Below are 19,592 nucleotides of genomic sequence, written 5' to 3' on the forward strand. Positions count from 1 at the left end.
ATGATGTGTACTTTCCGTTTAAGGCTGCTTTGTCTGTTAATTTGGCTTGGCGCCAGTAGATCGGGGAGACACTCTTTTTCACAGCATGTGCTTGACTTGATGATGAAACATGGGGACAGGTTCACCCCATTCTTGTGCTTCACAGTGTCACTGAACAGCAAGCTTTTTCTCTCCTGGCCTATATTTCTAAATGGGAAAAATACACAACTTGCTGGCACACCCTTCATTATAAGAGAAAAGTCTTCTACCAAACCACCCACACAACAAGAGCATGCTGGTCAAACCTCTGATTCACACTTCACAGACATGAATCGTTTTTTTCAAATGGGCGTTTGAGGGAAAGCACTGGCTTAAATCACAGAACGGAAATAAAATCTGGCGCTGAGCTCTGATGCACCAGCTCTGTGTAGTATTACATAAAATGTGCTGGTAATCCTGACAACAGTCAGATTCTGCCACAGCTCTGTGGAGCCTCATGACCACAGAGTTCACAAAGACCATATTACAGAGTATTATGACAGATATGAGTGCAGCTCTTACATCCTCTCCTCCCCCCTTCTCGGAAACAACCGGTTTATCTGCTCCCTGGTCTTTTTTTCTCTTCATAACACGTCCCTCGGAGCGGTTTCATACCTGAGTGATGACACCTGTCCTGTGTTCCCGTTGCACCATATCGCTCCATTGCAGCTCCATGTGTCTGCACCAGCTGGGCCGACAAAGCTATAATCCATCCAAGCAGTGACTTGACAAAGCTGCATGTTGAATGAGGGATATTAGAAAATCACTTGAGGGATGTTGTGTGGTTGCATCTTAATTACCAAAGCAAGATGGAGTGATTCCTGTAATTATGTTTATGTCGCTTTTTTACTTTTGTACAGTGTCTTTGAGTACCTTTAAAAGCACTTTATAAATAAAATGTAGTATTATTATTATTACTGTTATTATTCCTGCCTGCCCTCCAACATTCTCACCAATATTTAAATAATATTTCGATTTTTAGAAGCCCTGTGAAAATTATTTTATATTGTTTACATTTCAAGGTTTCCCACACATTCAGTTATTTCTGGCAAGCAGCCACAAATAAATGTCCTCCGCTACTGTTACTGTTGGAAACAGTGCATTTTCGAAGATTTGTTTACCAGTAGGTGCCTTTGCTGGGAGAGTTCATGATAAGGCTGCTAAAATTATATTTTTACATATATATTTTTTTTAATTAATCTTTGTGCCACCTTTAACTAAACAGAGGATCTGTTTTGCATTTAAATAGAAAAAAAGTACAAGAAAAAGGGGTTTGCTGCATCATTTCATTCACGATAACACAAGTATCATTTTTACTATGATAAGAAAAATTCATATTGTGATAATGGCAGAATTCCAGCTTGTGGACCCAGTTACATCATCATCATGTCAAACTATAACCTTTATTTTGGTGCAATTTTATGGTCCTGATCCCCAAAACACCCTAAAATATTGTGATATTATTTAGAGCCACCCCTGTCTGGAAATATGGGTGTGAATGTGTGTGTAGAGTTTGCTTGTTCTTCCTGTGTCTGGTTGGTGTCTCAGGTGCTCAAGTCTCCTCCAAAAATCCAAGGATAAGCAGGATTTGTGCATGAAGTTGTGCATTTAGCCATAGCTTGGCTGAAATTTGGCTGTTGGAACACAGTGAGTCTACAGATGGAGAGCGGAGGCTTTTTCAGTGCATGTTAGACTTTCCAATGAGAAATACCTCCCACCCTTGGGTTATGCTACAAAACAAGTTTGAGATGTTTCATTAGATTTTTTTGTCACCACTAAATACTGGACAATATCAGAATCTATACTAAGTAACATTCAGGCTAAGTAATGCTTTAATCTGCATGCAGGATGGCACTTTTTACAGCCAACTTTCAAGCCTACAGGGATTTAGTGTTTGCTGTTCAAAACATTTAAGCCCATGTCGTCAAAACATCGTAAAGGCGCTGTTTAGCTGAATCACATGACTTCTGGCCAGGCTTTAAGCTGCCATCTCATTACAAAATATTTTGTATTGTGCTGTGATTAATGAGTACACACCATCTGTTGTTTTGCATTTTTAGAATTAACGTCAGATGTGAAATGTTCATTGTTACAACTGTGGAAGATTAAAGGATATACTTGTAATTTCTGTCTCAGTGTTGCCCTCTGACATTCAGCAATGTGTTGGCATCAAAAAGTCAAAACAGACACTTGCACCCCCTAGTCTGTGACTGTGGCTTTACAAACCTCTTTAGCACATCACAAGCCATCATAAAAAGGTTTCTTTCGTTTACAAAGCTCTGCTTGATTACAGTCCTATTTAGCTACCTGTAACTTTTTTGGTTCTTCTGTTATTGTGACCATTAGGGTTGGAAATCACAAATAAACACTCACTGAATTCTGCCAAATGAGTAGCTTCCTTTTGCTCTCTTTGTGAACCCTGGTCATAGCCGCTTCCTCCTCATTCACTGTGAGCTTGAGAAGATTTCATTCAGGGAATTAAAGCCCAACCAGCATATGGCCATCTGGCACACATAACCAGATATTTGGGGGCTAAAATAGCTTTTGCATGCAAGCCTAAGTGCAGGCTAAGCTCTTATGGCACATCCTACCGTGTGAAGTTGTTAAAACCGATCCATTCAGTCTTTCAGATTCCTCTTCATCCCTCATAATGTAGATTGAATTCAAAAATTTATTCAGCTGCTTCTGAATTACCTGCCATTATTCTACTTAATACTTCTCTGTTTCCTCTGAAGCCAAAGTCATTTGCAATTCCCAGTTATTTTCCATTTTTGTCTGAAAATGGTGAATTTAAAACCAGAAATGTAAAGCGAATGAATTTATTAACGTGTGTAGTGTTGGCATGGATTTAAGAATGTAGGGCTGTGTTTTGTGCTTTTCGTTTTTTTGTTTTCAATATGATTGGATGGGTATAAATAAGTTAACAAAAATAAATAAAGGAAACTTGTGTGTATTGCTGCCTGAGCAAATCTTGTCAGTTCCATATAGGCCTCACCATGAATAGACTTGCCCCCATTTTTCTTGTAGGAGAATAAAATATTCAGAAGTAGCTTTTAGACCAGTGTACCCTTTATTTGGACTAAATTATGCAACTAGACATGAAAAAATACTAGTGTTATGAAAGAAAGTGCTATGGCTTTTCTCCGCAAAGGCATTGACTGAAAAGAAGCTTTTTTGTCAGTCTCCCACATACAAACTAGCACTATACACAGCTTCCTTAAGGATTTCATGCAGAGCATTATGCTCAAGCACGCTTTATTAAAAAAAATGTGACCACGTTCACATCTCCAGCAGAGAATGCAAAAAATAGCACATTGAAAGCACTAAAAGCATGACTTGAAGTCCCTCTTTTTTTTTTTTTTTACAGTTTGGAAGCCCCCCAGCACATACCAAACATAGACAGTGTCTTTTTCATTCAGCCCTCTGTTACATCACTCATCCTCCACTTCCCCCCTGCTTTGTGCCTCTGACAATTGCTGTGCAGTGATCCGAGGGCATGGAACTGGCAAAACATCAACGAGAATGCTGACCAGGGGGAAAAGAATTACAAGTGTGTTTTTTGTTCAGGCAGCTTATCATTCACTCTAAAGGGTTTGCTGGCCTCTCTCTCTGTGCCATGCACATTCATTCGTAGTTTACAAGCACCATGTCCATGTTTGCGTGATAAACTTTTTTATGATCCTATAAATGTTGATATGTCAAGATCACCTCTTTGAATGCTTCAATCTTTCCAACTGAGACAAATGAGAACATAAACATTGCTAAAACATGACCGGCACTCATATATCTTGCATCTAAAGCTTTGGCTGAGGTCTCTTTGTAGGCTCTTAAACTTAAGGGTGTTCCAATCACAAGTTATCTGAGATGTTGCTGTCACTAAAGTGGTACAGAAATAGCGTTGCGATAGAAGCCACATGTACTCTACACGCCAGCATATCTTGGACTAATGGCTTTGAAGGATGTTGATGTAGATGGGATCTGTGTTGTTTGTTGACACCAGTCCAGATGAAAAACACTCGAGTGATGGTGTGATATCCATGTTATGCATGAAGTATTTTTTTTAAACAGGTTTTCCCCAAAGGATTGTTGTGAATCATAGCTGTTCCTCAAGGAATTATCATTCAGCAAACATTAAATATTTATGGCTCTTAAAGATTTCCTTTTTATAATATGAAGACCGTTTTTTTTTTTTTGTTTTAAAGGTCTCAAGGGAATCAATAGAGGAAAGCCTCTGTGGTCTCGTTAATCTGGCCTTCATCTTAGATATTCCCTCATATGCTTCCAGTCACATCTTCTTAAATCTGATCCAGAGTGTCTGGGGAGTTGATGTCAGATTTGCGGTTTGCATTTTCTAAATACCTCTTGATGTCAGTGTAATATAAACTATGTCTGCCGTCACATATGCAGCCTCCAGACAGACATATCATTTTACTAAAAAGCCAAACTCAAAGAGAGTGGCCGTAGCTTGGTGTCAGGCCAGGAGTTCTCTTTGAGACCCGACTCCAGACAACCTGTGTGAGGCCCTGTATGTGTGTGTGTTTTAAAGAAAACCAGCCTGACTCAGGGGAGGGTGAGGTCAGAAGGGGGCCAACAAAAAGGATTATTCGCTGTGCTGTGTGTGTCCCTGGGCTGCTCCCTGACTTCCACCCTGCTGTCCAGCGTTAATCCACCTCCCACAATTGATTTGGTTTCCTCTGATGCTCCATTATCACTTTAATACAGGTGGGCCAAGTTATTCAGTCTGCACCGCAAGGGAGAAAAAAGTCAATATGACTGTCTCCTGATGCAGTAGTAAACACTTGTGTGTATGATATGTTGTTGTTGCTGCACATGTGTATCATACATTCTTTCTTGCCTCTCTTTGTCACTGGCGATTCAGTTGATCTAAAAAGCTTTTTACTTAAGCAGTGTTGGAGAAAGTGGCTTAAAGCCTTACTTGAGTAAAAGTAAAGATATCTTTCCAGAAATGGACTTTGGTAGAGGTTAAAGTCACCTATTAGAATGTTACTTAAGTAAAAATCTCAAAGTATCTGATATTTACTGTGCTTATGTATTACAAGTAATTTTACTATGTTAAATGTACTTAAGTATTGAATGCAGAAGTAAATACTGGTGATAATAATGTCTGTTATATAAAGACTCAAGTAAAATACAGATACTCCCAAAAAATACTTAAGTATTGTCACAAAATATCATTACTTGGTTACATTACACAACATCATTTAAACGCTGAAGTGTGAAATGTTTAAGCTCTAAAGGTTTGTTACTCTTCCTTCTGAAGTCTTCTTGTTATTGCTGTGTAGAGAAAATGGATGAAACAGCTGAGATAAGAAGATGCAACATGCATGCCATATAAACCACAATCACAGGCTTCTTATCTAAAGCCAAATATTTGACCACAGCTGTTTGAGTGGACTGCCTGATAAGTTGTTTTGTTTGTCCAGGAAGATAAAAGTGAAAGGATTTGCGCATAACCTCAGATGCACTGTCAGTGACTTCAGCAGAAGCGCTCGTGTCCTTTTCCATCTATTAACATTAAGTGATGACATGCTTCAGGTTTAAAATGTTTGATGTGGCACTATAACGTACAGTTTTTTGATGCCCTCTGTCTAATAAGGAGTGATCATTAAACTCCTGACAATGTTACTTTGATTTTGTCATTGGGCTTTGCCTTTTGTGAATTTAATGACCTGTAGTGTCCAGTAGGGATGATGACAAATAATTAACAATCGATTAATCGATTGTTAAGAATCCAATCGAACATGTCAAATGTAATTAATGCTGTCAAAGTATATTCAATATGTCGCTGTGAGTTTTGAGTGAGAAAAAAAATGGATTTGATATTGTTCTAAATAAGCAATTTTTTTTTTGGATAGTGCATTTTTATTGTATAATTTTTTTAATTGAATAATTATAATCATTCATAAAAAGAAAAAAGATAAAGACAAAAGATTGTATAACAAATCAAAATTTCAAGACTAAACAGGAATACAAAGTTTATAAAAATGCAAACAAATGACAAATTTTGTGTTTACAAAGTGACATTTTCCCAATAATCGATTAAAGAAAAACAACATAATTTGAATTCCTAGTGTCTAGGTTAGCCCATAACAAAGCAGTGATGGATTCCTGCTTTCATGACTATTTGCTATGTGGAATACATTAGCAATGGTTGAGGTTTTACAGTTTTCAGTCCAGATTTGTGCTCTTTTCTCTATAGATCTTGTCAATAGGAACAGTTGCCACCTCCATACTTTAGATTTACTTATGTCAATCTAACAAAGGGAAATGGCCTTGTAATCGAATGGCCTCGCTTTACTTTAGAGGCCAAAAAGGTCAACAGTTAATGACGGTACAGCGGGTGACTTGGACGCACTAATGGGCTCAGATGGAGCAGTACTACTCAGACTGCTGTGAGTGATGCCATATAGGCTGAACCTATTAGCTGCAGAGTGCTCAGGCACCTACCAGGCAGCGTCCGTCAGAGCAGTCAATAACTGTTCATTTTGACATGATATGACACTCAGTTGTTTTATATGTCCATGAAAGTAATGGAAGATGTCATCTAGGAGAAGATTTGCAGTATATGTTACTGTAATTAGCCTGCAGGTGGACATGATTTCTGCATTGCCTCAAAGTAGGTCTGGCCTTCACCTGTGACACAATTTCAGCTTAAATTAATATTCCTTTTACCATGTTAAAAGTGACAGTGAGCTGAGTAGAAGTTCTGCATTTTGATAAATATTATCAGCAAAATATTCAAAGTGAAAATAGTGCTTTTGCAGCAAAATGGACCTGGACACATCACATTTTTTTGTAAACATGAGATATTTTTTTGTCTTTGGGCCTCAAAGAATTATTTAAAGGAAATTATGTGTGAAGTTTAAAGAGCAAGTGTCTCTTGTGTCTCAAGTGGTGTACTGTTTTATGTTACATCATGTTATGAAATTTGACAGTTATGTACATATGCTTATTATACATTTTTGAAAAAAAGCCAGATGGAGAATCTTACCTGCATGTGTATATCTTTTTCACTCCTCCACTACCTGTCAGTTTCAGTTATAATATAGCTTTAACAAAAAACAAAACATGCTCTTTTTTTCATTCCTTTAAAGGTCATTATACCTGATAATAATAATTGTGTAATACCTTGTACTGGAATCATTTCTGAATTGGTTCTCGTCCCTTGAAAATCGTATACTGCTGCAAACCTTGCCCCAACTAAACACTGCTTTTATATCAGGAGTCACAGGCCACAAAGATTGAAGACCAGTGGTTTAAGCTTTACCAGTATGTTGTAACATATAAGTTGTGTTTTTGTTGTCTGTTTGTTTCGTTAACTCCTATTTTGTAAAGTAATATACAATTATATCTGTCAGTTTAATGTAGTGGTTTAAAACGTACAATATTTCCCTCTAAAATGTTGTGGAGTAGAAGTATAAAGTAGCATAAAATGGAAATCCTCAAGTAAAGTAAAATGACTGAAATTCATACTTAAGTGCTGTACTTGGATAAATTCACTTAATTATTTTCCACTGCTGGTCTTGAATATGATCATAACAGCAATTGAGTCCATAACCAGGATACCAGCGTGCAATGTTAGGATCAATAACTCAGTCTATAACAATGATGACCCAATCTGAAGAGCTTGGCAGGCGATGTGTTGGCTTAACCAGCACACTGAAACAGGGCTTTCCCCCATGGGCTCTTATCAACTGGGAAACAGACAGAAAATGTTTCACTTATCTTTGCTTTCCACCGCCCGTTCCGCTGAAATATTGAACTCTAGACTGCTGTATGGATTCCCCACCCACTCGGTCTTCTCTATGGATTGATAACACGGCTGTGTTTTGGTCATGTTTGGCACAGAGAGGCGTGCTGTGATCCCACCCAGGCTCTCTCTGGGAATGTGGGAACGACATGCCAAAACGGAGGATTAATGCATCTTTGGAGTGGCCTCAGCAAGCCCCTATTTTGATCTTGAGTGTGTGCCAGTGTCTGTTAAGTGGAGGAGAGACCACAAATAACAGCCCCCCCTTATATTCACAGACACACAGTATGTCCACACCAACAATCCTGTCCAAAACTAGCTGAATTATCCTTGACCCAGTGTTCGCATCGTACAGCTATTTTAGCACAATGATTAGTGCTTTTGTGTGACACCTGGTCTGTCACCGCAGTCACTGATTGGGTGGCAAAGTGGACTGGCACTGGGCAGGAGCATTGGGACAGACTGGCACCAATCCAAAACAGATGGCCACGAGTTTCACTTGCAACCCGACACAGTGGCAGGCAGGAGTGGAGATAACACCTCTGTCTAATAATAAAAAATCCCTGGTTCCCTAGGTGACCCCTTCAGCGCCTGCAGCCTTTTTAATTACATGTGAATCCCAGTCTACAGAGAGAGAGGCAGAGAGAGCTTTCACGGGATAGAGATGTTGTTAAACCATCAGCCTGCTTTCTGCCCCCCCCCCCCCCTTCACGACAGAAAGCTGTGGCTGACTGGTGACTCATCCTCACCATAAGGCGGCCTGGATCCATGTGCTACCTACAAGGTTTAACATTTAATAACACCAACCTCAGATAGATTTGCATTTGTTATTCTAACGCACACGTGGTAACTAAGTGTATTGTGCAGCCATGCGGATGGGAAATTTACTCTCAAATGGTTCCTGTAAAATATTGTAGGATTGTGTCGTCACCGACTTGGGCCAAAGGGAGATTCTACACAGGAACACCCAGTTCCTGTTGTTGAAAATTTTATAATGTCATCATTAAAGATACATTATGTTGGTTGCCTGGATAAACATCGCTCAGGATCTAATGACCTTTGGCTAGCTTCCTTCCTTTTCCCTTCTATGCTGTTAATTGTGTAAATAAAAAAAAATGAAATCAATGTCCCTGTTTTGCAGTGATGAATGTAAAAAAAAACAAACAACAAAAACAGACTAAATTTCTTTATATCAATGATGAAAATGGAATTTAAAATAGAAGGAAATATTTAAGAATATAACTTTGCATTAGGAGTGGCTTAATCCCTCCACAATGGTATATGTAAAAAAAAAAAAAAAACCAAAAAAAACCAAATGGTTTAAAATAACCAAAGTGCACCTCATTGCATTTGATTATTTTCTTCTCTTTTTGTGGAATGCCCATACAAACAAACAAACAGCTGCCTCGCATGAGACAACACTTGATTTAAAAATGAGATTCAAAACAGTAAAACTTTCAAAAATGTAAACTTTAAGGTTCCTAAAAACAGTAATTCAAAGTGTTACAGGTTTCTGTATTTACAACTTCAGTCTCCTTCTCCATGTCTGCTCAAATCACAACAGCTTGATTCATAAGATCACAAGATTACGAGATCATGCATGAATCATGAGATTGCATGAGAATTGCAAGACTCCAGCCATGATTTGCTTCATAGTCTGCATAGAATAGCTCCCGCGATAGAAACGCTGTATTGCCAAATCTCTTCGGGTAGACACATTTGTACCATTGCACGGTATTTAGCATAATATCGCCCGGCCTTGGCTTGTATTATTATTCAGGTAGAAGGAGGACACAGAAATGTAATATATAAAAGTCCAATAGATTGTCTGTTGTTTGACCAAAATAAAAGTCGGAGATTTGTAACGCAGGACACTTTACACTGTTAACATGTCTGCATCAAAGGATCAGTGTGTAGGATTTCGTGGTATCTAGCAGTGGGGTTGCAGAGCTAAAAACTGTGTGCCAAGTGTGGAGGAGAACTAAGGGGGCGATCACACTGAGACGCGCTGCCAGAGAAGCGTCGCCACCAAAACCATTGCTGCCCTGCGGTACAGCACGCCTGTCAGGCGCTCCTCTCATGCTGCTGTGCACCACATTTTTCACTTTTGGGGCGGAGTCACGCTGCTCATCATGTCATATTTGGCCACGCACATGCCGTCCTGCTCCACAGGCGCTCCACGCTGTTTTTCCAAATGCACTTCCAAGGTGTCTTTGAAATGGTTGCGCCTGGCGCGATGCATCCTGGTGAGATCGCCCCTTAAGTTGGCTGATACAAAATAGTGAATTGCCCTATCTAGAGCCAGTGTTTGATTTATCCATACTGGGCTACTGTAGAACAGCATGGCAGACTCCATGAAAGAGGATCAGCTCATATATAGATATAAACAGCTCATCCTAAATTAACAAAAACACAATGATTCTTATTTTCAGGTGATTATAAACTGATAATAGTTTAGAATAGCTTAGTTATGAGTTTTTATTCCATTTCTGACAATAGATGCTTCTAAATACCCCAAACTAAACCTTTAATGTTTAGTTTTCTATAATGCTCACTTCCTGTTCAATTTTAATTATTAAAAATTAACATATAACATTTTTTTCGAGTATTGTTTACGCCCCAAAATATTAACCTTTGAACACTCCACCCTGTTTTTGTCGTCTCTAACTCTACAATTTCCTTTATGCTTCAGTGTGATGAGTCTTTGTGAATCATACTTCCCCAGCAGGGAGTGCCTGAATGAAGTCAGCGAGTGTTGTGGAGGGGCACTCAAGGAAAGTGGGTGACTGGATAGCTGTTTGTTTGCTTTGTCTTTCTTCCTCCCGTTGGATTTTGTCTCAGACTGATCACAATTTAATGCAGCAGGACTTGTGGGAAAAGTGGGTCAGGAGGAAGTTGAGCAAACTTGGCCTGGGAGTTGTTGACTTTTTGTAGAGTGTCTTGCTGTAGAGGCAATGTTTTTGGGGTTGTGTTGAAAGGAAGACGGGGGCTTTAAAGGTCACAAATAGCTGTGAATCCATGAAAAAGGCGTGGAATTGAGCTTCTGGCCTTCGTGGTCATTTGTTTTTCTGTCACTGTGTTCCACTAGACAGGCAGGTACTGAGAGCTGTCCGCTGGGCCCCTCTGACCTAGATGTGCTTTTCTAATTAAATACATTTTTTTAACTGTACTTCTGTCTTTGTTGTTCGTCACTCATTCTGGATTCCAGTGTGACAGCTCTCTGGTATTAAAAATACCCAGTTTGCCAGTCAAAATGTATCTTTTTTTTTTAGTTTTTAGAGGCATTAGAATATGTTTCTAATTGTTATAATGAACAGATAGCAGTCAGTCACGTAAACCTTTGTGTTCATTTCAATGCAGAATGGGTCATTTTGTCAGGTGCAGATACTGTATCTATCAGAACGGACTACTACCTGATTAGATACTGAGTAGGTCATTCTGTCAGGTAAAGGCATTGTGCCTGTATAAATGTAGTTAAATGTGGAGTCTAGGTACAAATATCTCTCAGAATGGATTATGAACTTTATAAGTGTGGAGTACGACATTCTGTGAGGCACAAATATCTGCACAGGGTGTTTTATTTTCTAAAATTAACGTGATTTGCTGCCGTTGTGTCTGTGACTTCCCGCGAGGCAATCTCATGGTGGCAAAGGCATGACCCGCCCTCCTCTCTGTCTGATTGGCTTGCCTAATATTGTTACCCTGAACCTAACCAATCATTAACCATTCCTGCTTCAGCTCCCCGACCGTTGTCAGCGAGCACAGCCGAAGTAACTTCGGGGTTAACTCCCTTCACTTTAACCAGCAGCTGGAAAGCGACACACAGGAGCTGCACTTGGTCCTGAGAAGCAGCAGAATTTATTAACTGAAAACTGTGACTTAAACTGCACATTTACTGCTAAGATGACCACCTTTACTGCTGAGTGAACACCTGTTTCTCTGCTCTCCTCCGATGCATTCACTGACACTTGTATCACCGGCTTGCACGCTTTCACTCGACCACTCACACCACACTCACACATACACACACTGCCCTGTATCTAAAGGTGCCACGCCACTCTTAAAACTAAATCTAACCAACAAAGGCACAGAATACTAGCCAATCAGAGCAGGGTGGGTCATGACTTGTGTACAGTGTGCTTCGCCGTCCTATGTAAGCCTCTCAAACATTTAGGCGTGGTGCGGGGTCTCGTTGGCCTGACAGTACACCAGGCCTGTAACATTGTAGGGGAAACGCTGCAATGTGTAGTATTATTCTGACTGAAGACATTTTACTGCACGTAAAAATCTTGTCACAGCATCTGTGTCACGTCACCTTCCACTAAGAATTCACCCATAAAGCCGACAACAGGAATCCTGATTTAATAGGACTTTGATGCGCTACCTCTTCACAACAAGTCTTAGATTTTTCCTTGATGATGAGGGACACAAAGCTGACAAGAATAGGATTTGATTAGAGTTACGCTGCCGGTTGCTCTCTCACTTTCTTGGCAGCCGTCGATGATTCCTGGATGCTGCTTGTTGTTGTCATTACATCTGCTGACCAAAGAAAGAATAAAGACACAAGTAGAAATAAACTGAAGTGAGTGCTGCTTTGTTGGCCTGTCATGAAGGTGTGCTCACACTGTGTTAGCCCTGACACTAATCTGTTCTCTCCCCTCCCTTGTTCTTTCTCTCTCCCACAGGCTCTGCAGCCTCACACTGAAAAAGCTGGTCGTCCTCAAAGAACTGGATAAAGAGCTGAACTCCCTGTCAATAGCTGTCAAAATACAGGTGGGTGGGTTAATCTCCCATGTGTGATGCGAGGAGCAGGCTCAGTTGCAAAGCATTTAATTGCAATGTGTCAGACTCCTGAGTCTGTGGCTCACTGTCTCTCAATTCTTTGCCGTGACTGACTGTGCTCTGTTGAATGTAATCACAAAACCTCCACGATGATAAGAAATTCTACTAATCCTGCCGATTGATAAAAACCTCCTTGGCTGCACAGGAAGCTCCAGTGAGTCACATCCACTCAGGTGCTTTAAATGACAGACTAGCATTAGCACTTTAAGCAAGAGCATTAGCACCTTAAGATGGATTGTGCATCTTACATTGATTGGTAATGCATTTTTGTGACTACGAGTGGGCAGGTGCAGGTCTAACATGTTCTGAAGAGTCTAAAGATTGATTTATCTTTTACATTTTTGTGTGGTAGTCATAGTTCCTATGATTTTAAATGCCAGAGGATCGTTTTTTTAAATCACGTGACTTGACATTTTAGGTCTTACCAATAATGTAATTTATAGATATGGCAAAATCTATATAATTAATAGCAAAGACTAGCAATTGGCTGGTAAGAAGGGAAATAGAAAGGGAAAGTACACTTAAATGTGTGACCATCTGGTTTTGTGTGTGTTTGTGTGTGTGTGTGTGTGTGTGTACACACAACCCAGTTATTTAACCATACTGTAGCCTTGTAGCTCACTAAACTAGCTTACATGTTTGCTTGAGTTACAACCTAATCCTTCTTCACTGCTGAGTAGCAGAATGAGAACTGAAGCGAGGAGATGAGCTGAGGTCAGTTGTGTTTTCTCCTAGCCGTCACTGGAGCAACACATTCAATGATTACCACATCCTTTGTATGGATTTCAAAGTATACCTAGAACTTAAAGTGAGCTTTTTGGAGAGGCGGAACAGCCAATCTCCTTCTTGGAATAATGTCTTGTTTGACTGACATATTTTTGGCAGAGAGTTTAAGAGGTTGTTGTAACATGTGAATGCCCCGCCCCCATCTGTGCACTCGTACCCATTTGTGTGTGTGTGTGTGTGTGTGTGTGTGTGTGTGTGTGTGTGTGTGTGTGTGTCAGTCAGTGTGAAATACGGCAAAAGAAAAAGAAACACAATATAGGGCTCAAATAAAGGGCATCATAATCATGAAACCTGACACCCCTGGTAAAATGGTGTGCAATATACTGCACCCTGACTGACAAGATCATAGGTTACGTTCACACTGCAGGCGAAATAGCCAAAATAAGATTTTTTTTTTTTTTTTTTCAAATATGACTCAGATCTGTTTTTTTTCCTAATAGTATGAGCATCACAAATCACATGAAGTCTTATTTGTCCAAATTAAATTTGGAACACTTTTATTTGTTGTCCTAAATCAGATATAGGTCTCATTTTTTTTGCACTGGGCCCTCGGTCTCTGTACAAAAGTATTGGTCTTTTTTTTTTTTTCCTTCCACAAAAAGCCATAATTGAATGTGTCCCTCTTTTTCCTCATATTCGTCTTCATTATCATGTACTAACACAGTTGTAGGACTGTGATCACTGCACACTGGAATCTGATGTCAGACACATTAAAAAGTACTGTAAACAGCAAAACAAAAAATCGGATCTGAGCAATAAATCTGAATTGAGTGCAAAGACTTACAGCGTGACTGTAGCCACAGACTCGTCTCTCATGGTGGAGTGTTGGAACTCTGTGTTTAGTGCGCAGACAGGCCTAACAGTTTGAAAAGACACACTCAGCAGTAAGCCTGGTAGCGGTTGTAAAGATGATGGTCCACTGCTTCTGAGGGAGAACTAAGACCAGTGAGTGCACCTTAAGTGTACACAGACACACTGCCCTGAGGTGGCCATGTGGAAATAATTCTCAAAAGGAAAAGTCATTCAAACTGTCTTGACTGCAGTCGCCCAGAAAATCCACACAGAAGAGATTTTGAGAATCAGATTCACCTAAAAGCAAAAAGAGAAGAGGGAGCCAACTTTGTCTGTAACTTGTACATGAAAGATCCAGTGCTACATTAAAAGAAGTCTGAGCAAAAGCTTTGATATTACCCACACATCAGAGAGAATCTTGTTATGTAGCCTTTGCCCAGTGCTGTATTTTGCAGATGCTTTAACCTCTCCTTTTCCGCTGCACAAACTCCTACTCGGGGTTGTGCCTACGCCTAAGTAGGAATGTGCCAACTGTGTCATGTCTGACACTGTGTACCCAGCATGTTTGATTCATCCGCACAAGGAACTGTTTATACCAACAGTGTATAACAATTCCCAGCAGTAGATTATGATATGCGTGAGTGTCGGGCAAATGTTTAAATAATAAATCATGAGATAACAAGAACATCGGCAAGAGCAATTACCAACATACTGTCCTACAAAGCCGAAACACAGCAACTACATATTTGGTCACACTTGAGCTAAGACTAAAATTTGATTTTTTTCCTACACCTTACCAAAATTATAGAATATATTTTGATTGCACTGCCATCATAGCTTGTTTAGTTTAGATGGTGAGCTAGCCTTAGCTACAGCTAACTTACAGACGTGGACAAATTTGTTGGTACCCTTCCATGAAAATAGAAGAACCCACAATTTTCTCTGAAATAACTTGACACTAATAAAAGTAATTGGCATCCATTATTGTTAATTCCATATTAATGAAAATCGGCATTTACTAACAAACTTTACTCTGTGACATACCCAAGGAACACAGGAACATGAGACAATTGCTTTTAACTCGATCAGTTTTCAGGAGCAATGAAACATTGTTTCAGTGAGCTGTAAGGGTACCAACAAATTTGTCCACGTCTGTACCTTTATTTTGATGCTCCAACATTTTAAGTAATTAAGTACTACATAAATGAGGCAGAAGCCAAATCACATCATATTGGGGAAAAAATTAGCGCCAGATAAACTAGTTCACATATTGAAATTTATTTAGATTAATATGAATTTATTTATAAAAAAAACTACTCACAAGGGATGAGCGAGTAAACCAGTGTATGTATCCGATTAACCAAATAAATGATCTGTATCCTTATCCGTACTCAGAATGGGTAGAGTTCAAGTCCGAAGTGAGTGTGGCCTTAACTGGAAATAGGTTATAATACTGCTAAAACTGATATGGGTTGGTCAGAAATTGCCATACTATTTATTAGAAAACTATTTACAGAACAGCCTTAGAATTGACAGCTACCCAAATTAGGATTTTCCTTCACAAGTACGGATATTGACAAATTTTTCTCAGATGACATGCATACACATAAAAAGGACATTATTCGTATCAGGTACTGATTTAATCCAAGTATATAGCTTAACCCTACAAACTGCCTTAAATGGACACAGGAATGCGCAGCTCACTTCTTTCGTAGATACTGCTGTTTCCTCTGCACGTTATTATCCAAACACAGAGTGCAGTATCTACATGTTTTTAATATAATACCTGTAATAAAATTAAGTCTTTACAACTTGTATAGCTGTTACACAGTTTGGCTCAGAGCCCTCAAACTTAAAATTCTTCTGGATCATCTTCGCTGTTTCTATAGTTGCAGTTCTCTGCTTTCATGCCTCAGTAATTGACCATTTTTCTTTCCCACTCTCAATATTGTCCCCCTCATTTTGAAATTTAATTGAAATTTTAAGCAGCACTGGGCGATTCTATTTAAAGAGAAACAAATCATCTCCCCTTTACTGTCATCCTGAAGGAGAAAGCAACCAACCAAGTGTGGCTTTATCCATGAGCTACGTTGTCTCCAGAGCGTGAAATCTCTCCATTTCTGTTGAGCCGCCCGGAGGACAGCCGCGCAAAGCTCTGTTCACCACAGCTCCGGAACTGGAGCATTAAATGCAATTTCCAGCAGGTTTGGTTAGGGAGAACACAGTCGCTGAGGGGATAAAGAGACAGTTGGAGAAGATGACAGAGGAATAAGAGGGTTTTGTTTTCAGAGAGTGAATGACAAAGCCTCATTACTGCATGTCATCGCCTCTCTGTTTGGCATACAGTGACCGTCTCTTTTCTCTCTCTGGGTTTCATCAGGTTAAGTGGCCCGCGTGCACACACACAGCCCCTGTAACTGCTAACCATTTGGATGGTCTCCCAAAGCCACAGCAGTAGGGATGATGAGATTGCCGTTTAGTCTGCAGGAGGCTTTGTGTTCCCTTGGAGATAGTCTTCTGTCTCTCTCCCTGGAGACCGCTGGGTCACTTCAAGTAGCTGAGGCCGCCTCAGACAACCCTCTGCTACATTTTTTGCACATTGGGTTAAGATGTGTGATATGCTTCTGTACATGCACTACATGATTGTGCAGTTTGTACCCTGTGTGGCGCTGCCTCGTGAGGTAGTAGCCAGACATTGATGTCAGATGGATTATGGTAGAAAAGACGTGCAATTCTCATTTCTGTGCAAACTGCTGTCCGAAGCGCTTTCATTTGCCGTTCACTCAGACATAATCCAATTGTGTGTGTGTGTGTGTGTGTGTGTGTGGAGATGTGTGTTGGGTAAAAGCAGAGGCCTCAAAACACCTTTAAAACCTCTTTATTGCAATTGCACATTGAGTTCTTGTCCTCACCCCAAATCTCATCCTGTCTCCGCAGCAAACAGGAGAGCCAATTTAGAGATTTCATCCAAAAAAGTAACCTTGAGAAGAAGTGTAAAGTTGAACTTTTCCCACAGGCGTGTGGAGCTCAGTAGAGTACAGGGGCTGTAACATTCCCCCATCTGGCCCCAGAAAGACAGTGGAGAAGCTTGTAGCAAGGGAGAGAGGGTGGGAGAGAGGGGGGGCAAAGGACATTCAGTACAAGCTTTCCTTGCCAAGACTCTGTATTGTTAATGCATGTCAGGCAGTTTGAGAGTGCTCAGCTTTTGTGCCTTGATTCATTGTACCAGCTACTGAGCATGAGAAAAGAGTGCATACAAGGCCTCTTTGTGGAGCTGGAGTTAGTGACAAGGTCAGACACAGACAGAGATTTACCCTCTTTGTTCTTTATATACAACACAAGGGCTGCGACTACTGTCCAGGTACTGTCCACATGTCCTTCAGTGGAGCATATTGAGCCATGAGGCTGTATAGAAAAATGCTTATTACATCTAAATGCTTTGCAAGTGCCAGCGAACAGCATATCCCTTATTCCCATACTCCCTTCAGTTCTTCAAAGCATTGTTTTTATTTCATGCATGCAAAACTTTTGACATTGCAGTAAATGTTCTTTGAAAATGTTCCTATATTTTGCGAGATGCGCTAGAACACAGCGTTGTGTTCTCAAAGTAGAGAAGCTGAGCTAGGGCACCCTTTAACGCCTGCTGCTCCCTTGTGATGTCGGAAAAGAGAAAGTGGAGGTCGAGGTCGCACATGAGACATCAGATGCAACAGTGCTTGAATTAAGTAGAACAGACAGAACATGTGAAATGTGAAGAACAATGACCAGGGCTAAAAATTAAACTCAGGACCCTCTGAGGCCCTGTTTACACCTGGTTTTAAAATGCTTCTATGGTGATCAGAACACAAGAAGACAGCTCTAAATACAGGCGTGACTGCATCCAATTTGGAGGTGGTCTGGGACATATATGGTCACAGTCTTCAAGCAGTTTGTATCCTAATGTGTCTTGTAGAGTTGGGTCGATTTTGCGGTTTTTGCTGGTCTGGTGTGTGAGCTGTTGTCAGCCAGTGTCAGTAACATGAGAGAGATCAGATTTCAGCAGAAGAGGGAGGGGGTGAACAGTGCATGCTGGTGTCATGCCTGTTTTGTTTACTTTTGGGGTTGATGAGAGGAGACATGGTAAAGTTGGTCTATTTAAAAGCCTAAACCTACACCAGTAGGGAAACATTTTGGATTTAAAACACACAAAACAGCTCTGTCCTAACTGGCTGCATGCGCTATAGTGAGCTGAACTTTTGTCGGACGCTGTGTTAGTATTTATACCTGTTCCTTGCTTTGAAAGCACCACAGTGGAACAGGACGAGCTGATTCATGTAGCTGAAATTAGGGATTATTCATTACAAACTTACTTTTTCGCTTCAAAAACCTAAACACAGTGTCAGCTGGCTGGCAGGAGATTGCAGGAAAGCTGAAAGTTTCTGCTAAGGTAAAGGACTATCAAACAAGCTGGGCTAATGTTCCTTAGTGTTGGCTTTTTTGTATGTAATTTAAGATAAAGTCGATGTTTTCTGATTGAAAAAGTAACGTTACAAATGTAGGAAGATAGCAAGGAGGTTACTCAGTCATCTTTTAAATGTTTACGTCTCTCGTCTTATCTCCAGCGCACAGCTGACATTAAGTGGTTTGTTTACATGAAGTGACAGAGATGATATTTAATGCCACCCAGAGCTCTGATGTTGCGTGATGCTTCATGATAGTTACACACTTGCTTTCTTTTAGGACACTCTCATTATATCCCACTCAGGATTGACTGCTGAATCGTGTGGGTCACCTGGTAAAATTAAGTAAATCGGTTCAGTATGGTGTTTGGCTTAATATCAAAATGGTTTGAAATTTTTCACACCAGCCCAACCCTATTTGGGACCCTCTTAGGCCCTGTTTACACCTGATCTCAACATGCATATGGGATGATCAGATTAGAGCTCTAGTCCAGTGACTGACCCGATTCGGAGGGATACATATTGCCACAATCTTTCCAGCAGTGTGTAAGTTTATCTGTCCTGTGCCACATTGAAGGACCGCCTGCTCAACTGACACCCTTGATTATCCTACTCCCTGCCAGATAGGCAAACCTTCTGTTACTGCCGTTACACAAGTTAGACGCAGTGCTAAAAGATTGTGTCTGGAAACACTCTCCTACCAGTGAACGGCAAGTTCAACATCTACCCAGTTAGCACGAGCCAAAATCTCAGCAGGTGATCCTAACAAGCTCACACCAGACAGCTCAAGTAGCATTAGGCGTGTGATGCTAACAGTTAGCCCCTCTGTCTGTGTACGGGTGGACATTAACCAACTGTCCCCGGCACGAAGCTCACACTCCAGCAGCAGCGGTCTCATATGATGGTAAATGAAATGATATGTTTATTTGCATACAGAGCAGGGA

The 19,592-nt window shown here is 40.4% G+C and overlaps 1 protein-coding gene across 2 annotated transcripts in view; it reads left to right on the top strand.

Annotated features, from left to right (window-relative positions):
• zmp:0000000755 (phosphofurin acidic cluster sorting protein 2) overlaps positions 1-19,592 on the top strand; it is a 62,370-nt gene that overhangs the window by 12,263 nt on the left and 30,515 nt on the right. For both annotated transcript variants that reach the window (XM_042501586.1, XM_042501587.1), the window contains exon 2: positions 12,475-12,562. In XM_042501586.1, the coding sequence (XP_042357520.1) occupies positions 12,475-12,562 (88 nt within the window). The remainder of the gene's footprint in view (positions 1-12,474; positions 12,563-19,592) is intronic.

Source organism: Plectropomus leopardus, chromosome 15 (assembly GCF_008729295.1).
Source record: "Plectropomus leopardus isolate mb chromosome 15, YSFRI_Pleo_2.0, whole genome shotgun sequence".
Taxonomy (NCBI): Eukaryota; Metazoa; Chordata; class Actinopteri; order Perciformes; family Serranidae; genus Plectropomus; species Plectropomus leopardus.